Source organism: Lagopus muta, chromosome 6 (genome assembly GCF_023343835.1).
Source record: "Lagopus muta isolate bLagMut1 chromosome 6, bLagMut1 primary, whole genome shotgun sequence".
Classification (NCBI taxonomy): Eukaryota; Metazoa; Chordata; class Aves; order Galliformes; family Phasianidae; genus Lagopus; species Lagopus muta.
In genome coordinates, this window is record NC_064438.1 from 26606649 (window position 1) to 26622883 (window position 16235).

At 40.9% G+C, this 16235-nt stretch overlaps 1 protein-coding gene across 7 annotated transcripts in view; it reads right to left on the minus strand.

Moving 5' to 3' along the window:
• RGS6 (regulator of G protein signaling 6) overlaps positions 1–16235 on the minus strand; it is a 232494-nt gene that overhangs the window by 86230 nt on the left and 130029 nt on the right. For all 7 annotated transcript variants that reach the window (XR_007377783.1, XM_048949076.1, XM_048949078.1 and 4 more), the window contains exon 3: positions 2422–2521. Coding sequence is in view for 6 of the 7 variants with exons in the window: in XM_048949076.1 (XP_048805033.1) it covers positions 2422–2521 (100 nt within the window). In the remaining variant the exon portion in view is untranslated. The remainder of the gene's footprint in view (positions 1–2421; positions 2522–16235) is intronic.

Below are 16235 nucleotides of genomic sequence, written 5' to 3' on the forward strand. Positions count from 1 at the left end.
ATTGAAGAAATTAGAAAAACACTAACTTTGAGTAACTTAAGATCATAAGAATAATTCAGGTCGCAAGGATTCACAAGAGATCACCTAGTCCAGCCTCCACTTAACACAAGTGAAATGCCAAGTTGGGTCAGACTGCTCATTTCAGCTGTGCCCAGGGATTCCTGAATAGTTCCAAAACACTCTGGTTCCACAGTCTCTCTCCTGGCTACTACTTGGCTGCTCTAACCACAAAAAGCTTTCTCCCTATATTTAGTTGGAATTTCTATTCATGCAACTTGTGTACGCTGTCTTTTGTGTTTCCACTACATGTCTCTGACATTATCTTCTCAATAAGCTCACATTCCTTTTAGCTCTGCCTCCTTCAGACTGAACAAAAACCAACTTCTGCTCAGATATGCGCTCTTGCCTCCTTTCACACATCAAGTGCCCCAGCACTTGACGCTATTTGACTATCTATTAAGAACACAAAAAAATCATATACGAGTAGGTGTACACAATTAAAGAGAGAAATATGAAATGGAGAGAAGATTTTGGGCTCTTAGCTGATCCATTATTCAACCACACTTTTCAAACTTGGAGGCCTCAAGCAGTCCACAGTGCATCATAATGCACCTGTCTTCAAATCACCTGAAGGGAGTGTTACTGAGCTTGTTCCACTTCAAATTTGAGAGTTTGTTGTGAGCTTTAGAGAAAGACTTTGTTCTTATTTTCACCCTTCTATTATTCCCCATCTATTGAGAACAGCCATTTCAGGGTGATGCAGCTGCTGTTTTAGAGGAACAGAGTGCAAGTAGGTACCTTCCATCATGCCAGGGAACTGCCAACCTCAGTGCTACTTAAGGATAATCAGTTTAAAGACGACAACTTGATGACTAGATCAACTGCTTAATCAATGTTATGAATACTATCAGGAATACCAGAAATCTATTTCAGTTGAGCAAATCTCAGGACATCCAGCTTGTGTATTGTAGACTACCACCTTATCACAGTTTTCACATCTCATTATAGACTTATGTTTATTTCACACAATAATCCAAAGTCACTTTAACTGCCAGTGACTTTGAATTCAATATTCTGGAATCAATTTTCAGACAGAAGAGCTTGTTGCTCAGTAAGAAGGGATTAACTGGACCAAACCTTATTTAAATAAAAACTTCAGTTTCCACATTCCCTGCCTACGTGCCAGAGCTCTGCAGATTTATATCCCATTCCTGTAGCTTAAGTCAGACATTATTTTCCTGATACAAGGATATTAAACCACACTCTTAAATGAATCATCACAACCTCAAATTCTGCTCAATCCAACATTTTTCACAGTAAGGATATTTCTGAAGTGCTTTAGCTTAGTTATATTCCACTGCAGGGAACCATCTTTGCAGCAACTTGACACTAGTTGCATTACCAGTATTCCTGTTGACTAGAAATACTATCTTATTATTTTACAATAGTCTAAAGTCTCCAAGACCAAGAAGTGTCCATGTGAGCTGCCAGTTTTTGTCCCCAGTTATCAGTGCACTGCACGTATGCAATAATACACTTTTGCATATTTAGTAATTATTTCAACTTTACTGGAGTGAAGATGTCACTGCAGGCACAAAGATTGAAGTTCTCCACATTTTCAGAAAACAGAGTTGAAACTTCACTAAACTGACCAATCAGTGTGTGTATCTGATTTGGGTCAGAAAAAAAACTCCACAGGACTAAGAAAGTTGCGTTTACTTTACAACATAACGAGATCATAAGTTAAGGTGTAGTTGGGATCAGATACTGGGCAACAGTCTAGTGTTGGAGAGGGGAAATGGCGTTTCTGCCTCACTATAATGAGTACTTCCATAGTGTTATCAAAAGCACGTACCAGAATCACAAGCACAATCCCTCCAAGCAGTTTACATCACATCACCCTGAATAAATGTATAAAATAAGAGTAAAGTTCATTGTTGCAACAGCAACTGTTCTGTCTAGAAATATGGGTAGGAACATTTTTGTAGTGACAGTCAGTTCCTGCACTATTCACACCTCACACCTTTGCACGTATTTAATAAGAAAGTAAAGGCGCATAAGACACCTCTTTTTTCTACACATAATAGAATTCTGACAAAAGTATTTGGGTATAAGCAAAGCTTCAACATTCTTTCCTGAATTCTTCCTTAAAACCTTCCTGCTCCCATCATATTGAAAGATTGTGTGACAGGCACCGAAGCGTGTAACATGCTTTTAAATATAACTCACTATCAGGAAATAGAAATACTTACTTAAATAGTTCATCAATTTTGGTTCAGTACTTCACCTCTAACAGCAAAGTGCAAACATTAAGCAGCGCTGGGCAATTTTTTTCTAGCATTCCTTCTTTTTGCATCTTTGTTGGCCTACAGCCAGCTAGCACCAGCTCACCCTCTCTTCTGCTCTAAGCAGGGTCCTTACCGGTAACGACACTAGGGATTTTAGACAGAAAGCTCTTGACAGTTCGGATGGGGACTCCACCAGTTTTGTCATCCTGCATTCTTGTAATGATGTCTTCAATCTGTCAAAAGGAAGAAAAGACTCAGTGGCTTATGCAAAACAGCGAATGTTATGCCTGTGTAATTTGACTGCTTTGAAGCCCTACTGATAGGACGTGGATCAAATATGTCACACGTTATTATACAAATACAGACCGAGAGAAAGGGTCAACAACTCTCAAATTTAAAATCTGAGATAAAGACCAGCTTGAAAGATGGTAATATGAATGCACTGATAATCCTATTGCAGTCATTCTTTTTTGCTGATCAGTGGTGATAGAGACAGAATGCTGTGAATTTAGTTAAATAATATATGTAGGAATATACACAATCACTTCACAGGAACATACACAATCCATCATACACAGGAAGGTGTACAACCATCTCCATAAGTCAATTAAGGCAATTAAGGAATCTAAGAGGGCTGCTCTGGAAGTAATGCCTGTTATTTTATTATGTTGGCCCAGGATAGAGCAGATGGTGGTGGTATGGCAGTAGAATTTGAACCTTCCCACCAATATCCATTATATTTTGTCGCTGTGTTGAAAAACAGCATTCCGTAGCTGAGAATATGCTCTTTCAAATAGTATTACTGTGCACTTTGCAACTGTTGTTATTTCCATGGAAATAAATGGAAGGCACTACTTTCAGAGCAATCTATGTAATTACTGGAGAAAGGAGCTTAATACAACCTTCCATTTTCCTAATACTGGAAGGGATATTAACTGAGGATACCCCCTGTACCAACTTGAAGGCAAGAGCATAGAGAACAAAAAGCTGAAAGCAAGAACAACACAGATATATGGTATTTCTAAGAATTCCTGTATTTCAAGTAGAGATCTGAGAAACACAGGAAAAATAAAAGCAGCAGCTTTCCTGTTAGCTCAAGCAGTTCAGTGTAGAGTACACTGTGATAGTCACAGGACCTTCAGCTGTTCAGGTCAGAAGCTAGCAGTGGTCACACTGAGAGCAAAGCCCTTCCAAGGCATCACACTTCTGACAGCTTTCCTGAAGATTTTCTCTTTAGAAATGATGCGAAATAAAACCTCAACAAAGGGCCCTTATCCAGGAGGACAAGCTCTTTCCAACTCGGCCAAGCGTCCTTCATTTAGATGTGAAAGTAAATTTGTTTCACAGAATCAACACTCACATTTCAAAATAAGTATAACTTCAAGTCTTCTCAAGATGGTAAGAAAATCTTCCTGCCAACATCATGGTGCTGCATTTGATCATCATGTTTTTAATCACTGACTATCACATAACTGAACTGTTCACACCTTGTTTACATATTTTTAACACAAGCCAAAATGAATTCTCAGCAGGAATGAAGTCAGAAAGATGAAAATAACTTGAGAAAGTTACTAGATTGCTGAAGGGTCAGTTATCTGGTTGGCCCTGCTCAAGCAGAGGCTGCACCAGCTGACCTCCACAGGTCCCTGCCAACATCAACCCCTCCATGATGCTCTAATTTACAGCGTATTTGTGGTAGAATAATGCTTATTTTGCCCCAATCCAAGCACTACAAAAATTAATATTACCCTTTCCCAGAGCACACCAAGCAAGACTCTCAGACCTTTTTGTCCCAAACTACAACCTGCAAGTTTACTGCCTTGCTCCAGATGCACTTTTAACTGGAACCAGAATTCAGATACCAGAAATAAAATATTCTAAAATGAGTCTGATGTCACAAGGAACACTTGCAGACTTCAAAAACACAAGCAGAGTTTTTTCTTAAATTGTTGCTATTGTTGCTTCCTATTTTTTATTCCAACAAAAAGTTTAGAATTGAAGAGCTAAAAAAAAAAAAAAAAAAAAAAAAATAGCCTTACTGAAGGAAAATAAACAACTTGCTTTGCTCACTGGAAACCAAGTAAACCACCTAACACGATTTAAGTCATTACAAGTTATGATGATCATGTCATGATAAAAAAGCTAAATTTCAAGCAAAATAAATATTTAATAAAGGCAAAATATATTTTCTTTTCAAACCAGCTCCATTCAAAGTAATAAAGCTGGCTCTGATACCTTAAACGTGACTGTTAATTTGGATTTCAGTTGCAATCGCCCTAGAGATGATTCCTTCGTAAAAGGCTCCAAAAGCAGCTTCTTCCTTTTGTCCTCATGCCTGACTACCAGCAGTTTCTGCTCTGAGTGTTGGATGCTATTTTTCTCCTCCTCAGATGCCATATCTATCTTTCCTGTAACACTCCAGCATTTGCAATCCACTACCTAAGAGGTTACAGCCTCCTCTTGCAAGCAGTCTTTCCATTCCCAACACAGTTCCTGGTGGTCTCCAGCAGATTCTCTGGCTCCTCAAAGGAGCACATGATGGTCAGCTTAATCTTTACTTGTGAACAAGTTTGAAATGAAATATGAGCTGCTCATGCTGGCTGGTTCCCTCCACAAAGCCCCACATGTGCATCCAGGACCAGGTCCCTCTGACAAGCTCTCTGAAATCTGGTTGTTTCACCTGTCCCAGGTAATTTTCACCCTGCCCAAATGCAGGGAAAAGAAGATTAAAAAAAAAATAAAAAAACATCAGCAGCTCTGAAGGAAGAACCACCTCTGAGACAGCGCTGGGAACAAGCGGAGCAGCACGGCTAGAGAATTGCTTTGTGACCTCCAGCAAACAAATCCATCTGTCTCTGTCCAAGGCTCCCCTCCTGCCTCATGGAGATAATAGCACACCAGAGGCGACAAAGCGCAATTCAAAGATACCAGTGAAGGACACACAGCTCGTGAGACAGCTACAGAAGATCCACTCAGCATCTGAGGGCATCTCACACACCCAGCACCTGGAGCCAGGCCTGTGAAAGGCAGCACATGGGAATCTCTCAACTGGCAGTGCTGGTTGGCTGCTTCCACACCGCTAATTCCCAGTGACTGCTAAAAGCAGGGGCTGGAATTGATGCTGCTTTCATCTCCACTTTTTCCTAAATTTCAGAGCTAATTTTTGCATAAAGGCAGAGTGCTGCAGGGTCTCCTCACACGTAAGTGTGTGAAGCCAGAAAAGAACAACTACATTCTTCAGTTGTTACTAGAGGGTGAAACAGAGCTAATAATGTCATCTTAAAACTGCTGACATGCTTTAGCATTTATAAACATCTAATTGAACAGCTTGAGAGGGTGGCAATGAGAGAGCATATACAGAGACGCCCGCTGCAACTATATGTGCCCTGCTGCCAGTATCACCATGGCTCCACAAACAAGTGTCTGCTTGTCAAGCCTTCATAGCGAGGGGCAGGACTCACCCCATCAGTAGGATCATCTGAAATGGTGGCCAGGAATAGTTACCCTTCTTATCCAGCTGCTGAAGAGAAGAACCAGGTCCTGGGGAGCACCATGCAGTGCTTGAACCTCTAGCCAACATTAGAAGCAAAGACAGCCACGGAAAGCAGGAGCTACAGCTATCCCCCTCAGGCAGTATGTACACCATTAGAAAAAACAGTTTAACGTTCAGCAAAAGAAAACAAACCCAAAACACAGCAAATTAATCCTGCAAATAGAAATTCTCCAAATAAGTTGAACTAATGCAGTTTTCTCCCCCTGCCAAAACCCAAGCTTTTTAGGCCATCAGCGTCAACAGTTAAAAGCAAAAAACATCAATGCATCAATGGTTACGGAAACTCAATTTTTCATTAAAAACATTTTGACAGACAATTCCTGATGAGCTCAATTTCTACATGAGCTATAACCACATGAAAGAAAAGACTGTTTTTTGCATGTCAGAGCTGTGTGAAGATACTCAGAGTGAACTCATGTTTACTGACCGTGCAACTTTAATTATGAAAGCAAAGCTACGAACTCATCAGCAGCTAAGTTCTTACATCATTCAGAATAGAGCCACTTTCATCAGAAACCTGAGGTCAGCTTCAAATTAGATCAAATATTGACTTTGCTGTGCTTTGCAAGCAGAAGTGTTAATCTTCTTATGACCCAGTGAAGACGATGTGCGTTTTAAAACACTTCATTGGAATCCAAATAGCTGAACAATTATTACTAAGGCATGATACAAGTCACATTTTAGGAGAAAAACTTATATAATTAGTGCTACTCAATATAGACTGAATATAGGTGGTTTTTGTGCAGCTTACGAACTAGGCATGCATATGTGCAAAAAACCCACCATGCACAGACAAAAGCACAACGTTCTAGCCAGGAAAACTGATGTGCAGCACTGTTCTCTTCATGCCAGTATCAGGAGGGGCTTGGGGCAAGCATGTGCTTCCTTCTGGCAACATTTGCTGAAGCCACTGTCTTCAGTGATGGGCAGCCTCCTGCCTCCCAGCCAGGGGCAGATGCACAAGTTGCCTTGGAAATGCTAGAGATTTGCTTTCCCATTGCATCATTACACCTCATACAAGTGGTATGCAGCTCTCTTGATCACTCATGCAGTGTTGAATGAGTACAGAGCACACATACCTACCACAGCCTGCATGGAGGACTAATTTAGAAGAAGCAAATTCCATTCAAGACAAGAAGGAGCAGAGCTGCATGCCCGCCCTGCTTCCTCTCTCTCTGGGCACAGCATGAAGCCCCTCACTGGCAGAATGAAGGCCCTGAACCCAGCCTCAGGGACACTTAGAGGCAAAGCTTCAACCCAGCTGTTCTCTGGAACAACATTACACAAGTTGGCTCAGTTGGCAGGCACCAAAAGTAAGGGCGATTTCAGTTCAACAGCTTTGATTCTTTGAGTAGTTTCCCTGTTGGCTGCACTCTGAATTTCACTTTGAGTTCTGGCTGTGCGCTAACCATCCTAATGCAGAATGAAATTATGCCAAAACCTGGTTTAGCACTGCAGTGACCAAGAAAGCTCTAGGAATCTTAAACCCTCCAACAACACCAGATTGAGGCTCTAATCTGTAATGTGATTTAAGGCCAGTTTTTCAAGTCTGATGAAAGGCAGTACATAAAAGGAGTTTTAGTATTGCACTCAGTGACATAAAATAACAAATGGACAAGCTGATCATAGCAGCCAATGGCTACAGGGAGGTGCTGGCTCCCAGACTCATTGCACCCAGGATACGGCTCACTTCCCACTGCACTCCAGCAAAGGGGCTGCAGAAGCCAATTCAGGAGACTGGGACAAAGTTGACATGAACACAAACAGGCCAAGCTTACACACTACGCAGAGAGCACTCCTGTCCTGGGCAGCCCCAAACTGTGGGCAACACTGCACCAAGCAATACACTGCACTGCATCCTCATGTTAAAGCAGATCTAGCTGTCATTTCTGCCACCCAAGTGCATACACTCATCTTCTAAAGCCTCGCCTGCAGCAACCCAAGACGAGCTCTCTCTCCTGTGATGTTAACTAGGTTGATAAATGTAGTACTTGCAGAGAATCTGGCAGCAGTAAAAGGGTTTTAAGTAGTAATGGAGTTTGCAGATGCCTGAACAGGTTTTTGGCATTGTTATTGGTGTCTTTAAAAATCCAGGCTGTGATGAAAAAGGAACAAAACTGCATCACCTCAAATGCTCATTGAAGATTGAGTGGGTCATTCTCCAGTTCTCACTTTCAACAACAAAAAAAAAAAAAAAAAAAGAATTTTTAAATTAAACTTCAGGCTCCAGCCCTGAGGAAAGTTTATATGTCCATGCCCTCCTAGAAAGGCAGAAAAGTATTTGTAGGGAAAACAAGGATACTGTGAATCATAGGACAGGACTTACACATTGCAGGCTTTTGTTTCAAGCTGAGCTTCAAAGCACTATCAGCTGCAAGCAAAATCAGATGGAACCGTACAGTATAAGCTGAAACCTATCACAATGAACTACGAAATACAGCGTATGAGAATTTTCTACTCCTTTTTTGAGGTTCATATACAAGCCTAACCTTTGCCACAGTAACAAGGTTACTTGAAGCCATTTAGAAAATATTTCAACCACCACTTCCAATTTGAAACATAGAAACGACTCTTGTTTTTTCTAGAAAGGAGCCCTGTCACAGGCATCCGGTTTCTACTGATCTCCTCCTAATAAATGGAGGAGGGAAACAACCCTGCACATCCTTCCTTTCTTTATTCAGCAGCTGATGAGCTCCTGTGGCTGAGCTAAAGCAAATTATGCAGAAATACACACATACACACCACATGTTAACTCTTCAAAGCAAGAAAGCAGCCAGGCCTAGGGAATTGTTTTTTTCTGACAGAAAAGGAAAGAAGCACTGTTCTGTATGCACCACTGTGGCACATAATGCAGTGTGACAGGTCATTTCATGCATCATTTAACTCTTTGCACTGCAAAGTGCCATACCACAATGAAGACGAGATTCTCCCCCACCCTAAATGCTATGAAGTAGGGGCAAAGCAGAGCAGCTTGTAAATTATAGGAAAAAGAGGCAACTCTATTCATCAAACTCGAGAGGTAGTATTTTCAGCTTGTCCCTTTCCACATGAAGTGTCACCTTATTTTTACGTATTTACTCAAAACAAATTAATAGAAGTATAGGAGCAGAGAGACACAGATGAAAAAAATTGCCAGCCAGAATTTAAAGATTACCACTGGAAAAGAAAACGTTTTTTGTTTGAATTTCAGAACAAAGAGAAGAAGGCTTTTTAAAGAATTGTTTCCTGGATAGTAAAAAGAATGTAGATTTGAAGCGTTTTGCATTTTCTTCCACTAACCATATCGTATCTCTGCATAGCATACATACATATTTCAATGTATTTTAAAACAACCAATTAATTTGTGATCACAAAAATAAGCAGCACTGGATAATGAAGACCTTGGCTACCCATGCAGGGACAAAGCTGGAGCATTCAGCACTGCGTGCCCATCTGCTGCAGCACTCTGAAGGCCCTCCCAACACTGCAGGGCAGCCTGCTGAAATCCAGGTGCTCGACTTCGTTTCACAGCGCTCTACTGAGCACTGCTAAACTGAATAGCTGGAACTGTGGAGGTATTAGAGAGAATCTAAGACAAAATTGAGCACTACGCTGTCTGACCAGAACTATCTTAACTCAGGAATTTATTCGAATATGGTAAATTATGCTAATAGGTCACTTACCAGATTCAGAGCCTCTTGAACTAAGCGACTCAATAGATCTGACCCTGGACTTTTGATAGCAGCTATTGCTAAAATGCTAAAGCAAACAAACAGTAAAATAAACCAACAAACCCACAACCAAAACACATAAAAGTCACCAAAACACCAAATAAAGAAATCACACACACCCTTCAAATAGCCCCCCAAAAACAGCAACAAAAAACAGCCCCAAGTTCTATAGATCGTTGACTTGAAGACACAACATAAAAATATTTATATGATCCTTGTGACATTGCCATCATCGCTGGATTCATTAAAAAAATTAATGCAGCACAATTACAATTTATTATCGTAAAAGTGATTAATTTCTTCCCTTCAACAAAAAAAAAAGTTCCAAATCAAACAACAGTTACAGGATCTGCCAGGACACAATTTCAGTCCATGGATGATGTTACTTAATTCCAAACTCATTTTTATGACACAATCAGTGGTTTCACTACTATTAGATCACTATTAGATCCTTTGGTAGCAATATTGTCAACTAACTAAAAGGAACGCGAACTGTTTATAGTAACACTTCAGAAAATTGATAATTTTCACTGTTCCTATTAAAAGAAACGCCCCTCTTTCTTGGTTAAAGGAAGTTTGGACCAAGCACTCATACACTACCATGTATTTTACCTAAACAGCTTCGCACAGAAGAAAAGCACATTATTGACTTGGAGAGAAAAAGCTAGCAACGTTACTGCACACTTGAAACATCATTTGTAATACTGGCATTTAACACACCTATGGCCCAATGGCCAGGCTCTGCTGCTCTTCTTAATCCTGTATTCCATAGCATGTCATAATCCGCAGCTTCCATGAGCCCTGCCAGAGACACCAATTTTAATTACTTCTAATTTGTCGATACATTTCTTAATTCAAGGAAAATAGAACCTTGTACAATGAAAGTTAGAAGTCATACAGAGAAAGGTACCGTATCCTTTCATGAACTTTTATCTGTCTTCTCTATGGAAGTCAGTGTAAGATACAGCTGAACTCTGCATAGCAGAATTACTCAGTGAGAACATGAGGTGCCCTTGTCCACCTCTCCTACCAGCAGGCAACATAAAAGACTATCTCTGGATGCTCTACTGCTCACTTGTTGTTTTATTCACAGAGAAAGACTAGAGAAGAACAAAACAAACAAAACTACATTCAGTGGCTACAGCCCAGTGGCTGCTTCAATGCATGAACCCAGCAAGTCAAAGTAAGCTGCCTCCAGAGCATAATGCAGTGTTATCCTGCCTTTATATCACTGCCACCTGACTCCAGAATCTACATATAGTAGCCATTTCTCTTTTAAATGCAGAAAGTATTAGCTCCAGAAAATGAATGGTACGTGACCTGTGCGCAAATAGTTTTTCCTATGGATTTCTTGTTTTACTGGTAGGGAAGAAAAGCGACAGTACCGTGCACATGGTAAATCTCATTATACAAACAATTTTACTCAGCACAACAATGGTTTCTGTTTGTAGAATACTGTTTGATGAAGGAAAAAAAAGATTTAAATGGTTACATGTTTCAGTTCCCCAGACGGTTCTCTGGGACGTCTTTTTGACTGCATTTAAAACTGCATTATGCTGAAAGGTAGAATTGCTAAACATCCAATTATGTTGTAAAAGTGTGGTGTCTTTTAAATTGTCAAACATCATACCTGGGACAGGGTACTTGGTTGCAAAACATGTCTAATGCACAGGAGCCTAGTAACATATGACAAAGTGCACATAAGTTTTACGCACAACTTACAATAATATAAATCACATACCATGTGAAAAATAAGTCTCTTTATAGCTTCCTCACCTAAAAATAACAGCTTTTTACCCATACATTCTGCCTTAAAAAAAAAAAACAAGTGAAGTAGTAGTACTGCAGTGGTGGGATTTGTACTCACGCAAAACAGAAAAGCTTGCAGCAGAGCACCTTCACCTTCAACCCCCTGCTTGGCAGCCCTCTGCCCCATACCCCTAAGTCCTGCCCTCATGACTCCTTAGTCCCACCTGCGCAGGTTAGCCAGGAGCTCCAGCACAGGTAGGCACAGGTGTTTGAGCACAAGGGCTAAGTGCTATATGCACTAAAGCAGAGTGCTACACACAAGGTGTGCCATCTCTATCTTTCTGCACATCAGAATCAGTCGAATGGCTCAGCAATTAGAGAAGCAAACACAAGAAGTTCATGACTGCTTCCTCCTAGACTGCTAACATTCAGGTTGAGAGTGGTGTTATCACAGTAAGTGGCAGATAAAGTAAATGGCTGAAGGTGCAGGCATCTCATCAGTTACATGGCAAGCCCTGGGCTGCCTGTGCCCAAGATATTTAACAGAGAGATAAATGGCCAGGCTCTAAGTGTAGCCATGCAAGCTCAAAACATTTATTACGTTTGGAAAGTTTACAACGGCATTGGTCTTTGTCTATTAGCAGAGTGGATTAGTACAGATAAACAACCCAATTGCCAAAAACTACTCTCAGCATTTGTTCCTTACATTAGTTGGCCTGATAACAGAGGGCAGTAAACACGTTTAAAAACCACAAAGCTTTGATGAATATTTTTCGGGTTTCTTCCCCCACCCCCAGTAAACTTCCAAGCCTATCAATTTATTCATACTTTTCAGATAATTCAATAAGCAGCTTTGCAATATGCTTCAGTACCTATTCAGAATTGTACATTGACTCTTTCCTTCCACCACTTGCTTTCTACAATCTAACAGAGGTTATCTTTACAGCACTTTTGTCGCTGAGGCATCCTTTTTTTTTTTTTTCCCCTATAGAATATAGTGGCATATTAAAAGGGCAGAAAAATTTGGCAGAAAATAAGCTTCCCTGCATTCCAGCTTGTCCTCAGATATCAGAGGGGCCGGGGTGGCTGGGTTTCAATGCTGGCTGATGTCCAGCTCAGCAATGTAAGTCCAGTTGCATCCAATGTATGAAATATTATGATTACATATTCTCTAGCAATGCATTGCTCATTCATCTTGATGTGTTTAAGTGGACTCTCATGACAGCCCTTAAGGAATTTGGCTCTGCCTAATGAGAACTCATGATTAGTAAACAGTATCATTTATTAAAGAAACAGGAATACAGATTCTTTTGGATTGCAGGTGACAAACAATATTTGTAAAAGCACGTGAGGTTAATCAAGGACATGAATAATACAGGCAGCTACAACAGTGTTAAGTGATGGAACAGCTCTGGAGATTTTTAAGTTTCCCAAGGAAGCACTCAGAGTAATTGAGTGTGCAAATCTCACCCAATAAACACCCCTGTGGGACGAGAGAAAGAGGTGCTCAACCTGTCGGCTTGTCCCAGAAGTCAAGTGTCCTCCTGACTGATCTGCGATGATCTCTTCCCTTACATTCCTTCTGTTAGGCCATTTTAATACTGTTTTCTTACTTTCAGAAGGAACTTGAATAACATTAGTCAAACATACCTTTGTTTTGTAAAGCTTACTCAGAGACCGTGGTTCTGACAGAAGGTGAAGAACTGGCTCAGAGCAACAAGTGCAGTTCTTCAGTTCCATAGTACCCCCAGTCTCTCAACTGTGATGTGACCTCACAGCCTAGTCATGTGCATGTTTACTCCTCTCCACCCTCCATGCTGTATCTCAGAGTCAGCATGCCAAGCTCCCCTGGTACTGTTAACAATCTAAGGTTTGGCAGTTTTACATGGCTTAGGAATCTGTCACAGATCGTATTATCCACCTCATTCTACTGGAGGTTCACCTTCTGGCAAGAGGGGAGCATCTCATTAAGCTACCTCCAACAAATATTCCATGTAATCCCCCGAGTCTACAGTCACTCAAGCATCACAACATTTAAAAGGAACTGGGGAGGTTACATGTAGTCTTGTCATGAGGATTAGAGCTCAATGGACTCTTGATCTATATTGGCACTATTTATGGGGTAGGATGATTGGGTCACAAACATAGTCTTGCTAAATACCATGATATCAGTCTTGAGTAAGGCACTGGGCATAACAGCCAAGCCAAAGGAGGAGGCTGGGGGAGGAAGGAGCACCCTGTCATAGTCTGTCAGTACTGCTTATCTGACTTACTGTAAAGAAAGTGAAACAGGGAGCAGGATTTGGTACTTAATGCTGATCATAGAATTCTTAGAGTTGGAAAGCACATTTATTAATGGTCATCTAATCCAACTCATTTTCAACCAACAGGAACACCTACAGACAGATCAGGTTACCCAGGGCCTGATCCAGCCTTGCCTTGTAAGTTTCCAGGGAAAGGGCATCAGCCACATCAGTAGGCAACCTGTTCCAGTGCCTCCCCACCAGCACTGTAAAATACTTCTTCCTTATATCCAACGTAAATCTACCCTCTTTAAGGCTGAAGCCATTTTCCCCTGTTTTATTACCACCAACCCTATTAAAGAGTCTGCTCCCTTCTTTTCTGTAGCTCCTCCTTAAATACTGAAAGGCCACTCCCGGGTTTCCCTGGAGCCTTCTCTCCAGGCTGAACAGCCCCAGATCTCTCAGCCTGTCTTCATAGGAGAGGTGTTCCATCTTCCAGATCATTTTTGTGCCCCTCCTCTGGACATGCTTCAACAGGTCTCATAACTTCAGTAGAAGTCATTAATGAAAACTAACAGGAATTGGACACTTAACCCCCTCCTAACACGCAACACCAATTGACAGAAGTGCGAGGGCAGGAAACACAGGTCTGCATAAATCTTAAACAGGATGGCAGGAGGTAGTGGCAGAATACCATCAGCTTGGCACTATCCTGTTCTTCATTTCTTATCTAGACAATCACTGAGATATTACAAAGGAAAAGAACAGCTACTGAGTAAGTGGACAAAGAAGGAAAAAGAAAATCCACAAGTCCTCTTTGGTTTCTTTGCTACTATCAAGTGGCCCCCATTAGTGCTAGGAAGTAGGCATGAAAAGAAACAAGACCTGATCAGCAGCTTGGGCTGCACGCTGGTCCGTGCACCTGCTTCAGCTCAGCAGTGCATAAGGGCACAGCAGGAGCAGGGTGAGAGGGGATGGAGGAAAGGCATCAATAATACATGTCTTAACAGTCAGAGGGGAGGAAAGGGAATGTATGCAGTCCACCACTTCAAAGCATTCCTGGCCATTTCTGTGAGTGCGGCAAACTCTTTCTCTACTGGTTTATTCCTAGACTACAACCCCAAGCAGCTCTCCAACACACAGAGAGAAGGGGTAGCAGTTTGAGTCAGAAATTCAGCACAAGTTCTTCCCCATAGGGAGGTCTGATTGTGTTCCCACAGTTACCAAAATCTGATTACCAAAACATAGGCTACTATCAGGTTTGCAGAACAGGCAGGACCTTTCCAAAAACTAAACAGTTGTTCACTCAGATGAAAGGTTCTCCACAAGCTTCCACTCAGCATTTGTTCAGACATTTTTGCATCTACTCACGATGCCCCGCATCCTCCTGACTTAGCACTCCCTGGGCTCAGCAGTAGTCATTTCTTCAATTTTCCTGGGATTAAGAGCTAGCACACACTTGAGCATGGAGTTTGGTTGCACAAGATTACAGTATTGGCAATCTCCACTGTCCAATTTATCACGAAGGTTTAATGCTCATTTTCTTGGTATTTTTACTTACTGTTGGTCAGCCTTCCTAGACTGCTGACCTGCCTACCAACGAGTGAGCCGTTTATCACAGCATCCTTCAAAAATTTTCTTCCTAATTCTGTGTGTCTTCTCATGTTAATGGGAGTTTCAATGAGAATTTGGCCATGACATTTTAATAAAATCTCACAAAATATTCTAGGAAATTATTCCTTTTGTTATCAAAAAACTGAAAAAGTGGCTCGGTGATTACAGCCTCAGATTTACCATTGCTTGCACTCATAGCTTAAAAGTTATTTTTATTAATGAGCTTATCCACAAGCATTTTAATTAAAACATGGCAATTCATAGCACTGAAATTGTGTACTTTGCTTGCTCTTTCTAGCTCTGTCTCAACATGGTTTTATCTTACACTGTAGCAAATTCCATATTAATTTCTTCATAGAACAGTGACAAAAAATTAGACATTTAGAGTTCATTGAATATTGTCCAGCTGAATACAACAGCCTAAAGGATCTGCTACAAGCAGGAAGTAGGGATATAGCCATGCAAAAACACTGAACTAAACTGGTTACCACTGCTAGCTAGATTTGTCTGGTGAAAATCTTTGTAAAAACACTGCTATATTCTCTGCATGTGGAAATACACAAGTGGAATCACCCATAATTCTCATGACTCTGAATTGCTTTTTGGCTTTTTGTTACTACAGCTTTCTCTAGATTTCATGTGTTACTTAGAACTATTTTAATGACTTCACTCTGAAAAGAGCACAACATATAATCTGGTGCCTCATCTGAATGATGCTATTGGGCAAATCTAGGTATGCCCTAGTTGCTGAGCTCAAAACAAATGAGTCTTTTAGTGTATATACATGGGGGCTCATTACTGTACAGCTCTGTACAAAGAGCAAGTGGAAATATTAGAAAAAAACAGAATAAAATCTCGGTCTTTTCAGAGCCCTCTGTTCCTCCAATGGGAAAAGAAAACTAAACTAGCATAAAATATTTTCTCCCCTCATTTGAGGTCACAGCAAGACACCTGCACAGTAACACAGATGAGCGCGCTGCCTCAGGGGGACACTAAAAAATGCTGCTTCAGAGAAATCTGGGACAAGTTTATTTAAAAGCCTGTACTTAGCCTCCAATATCTGCATTCTGAGCCTTGT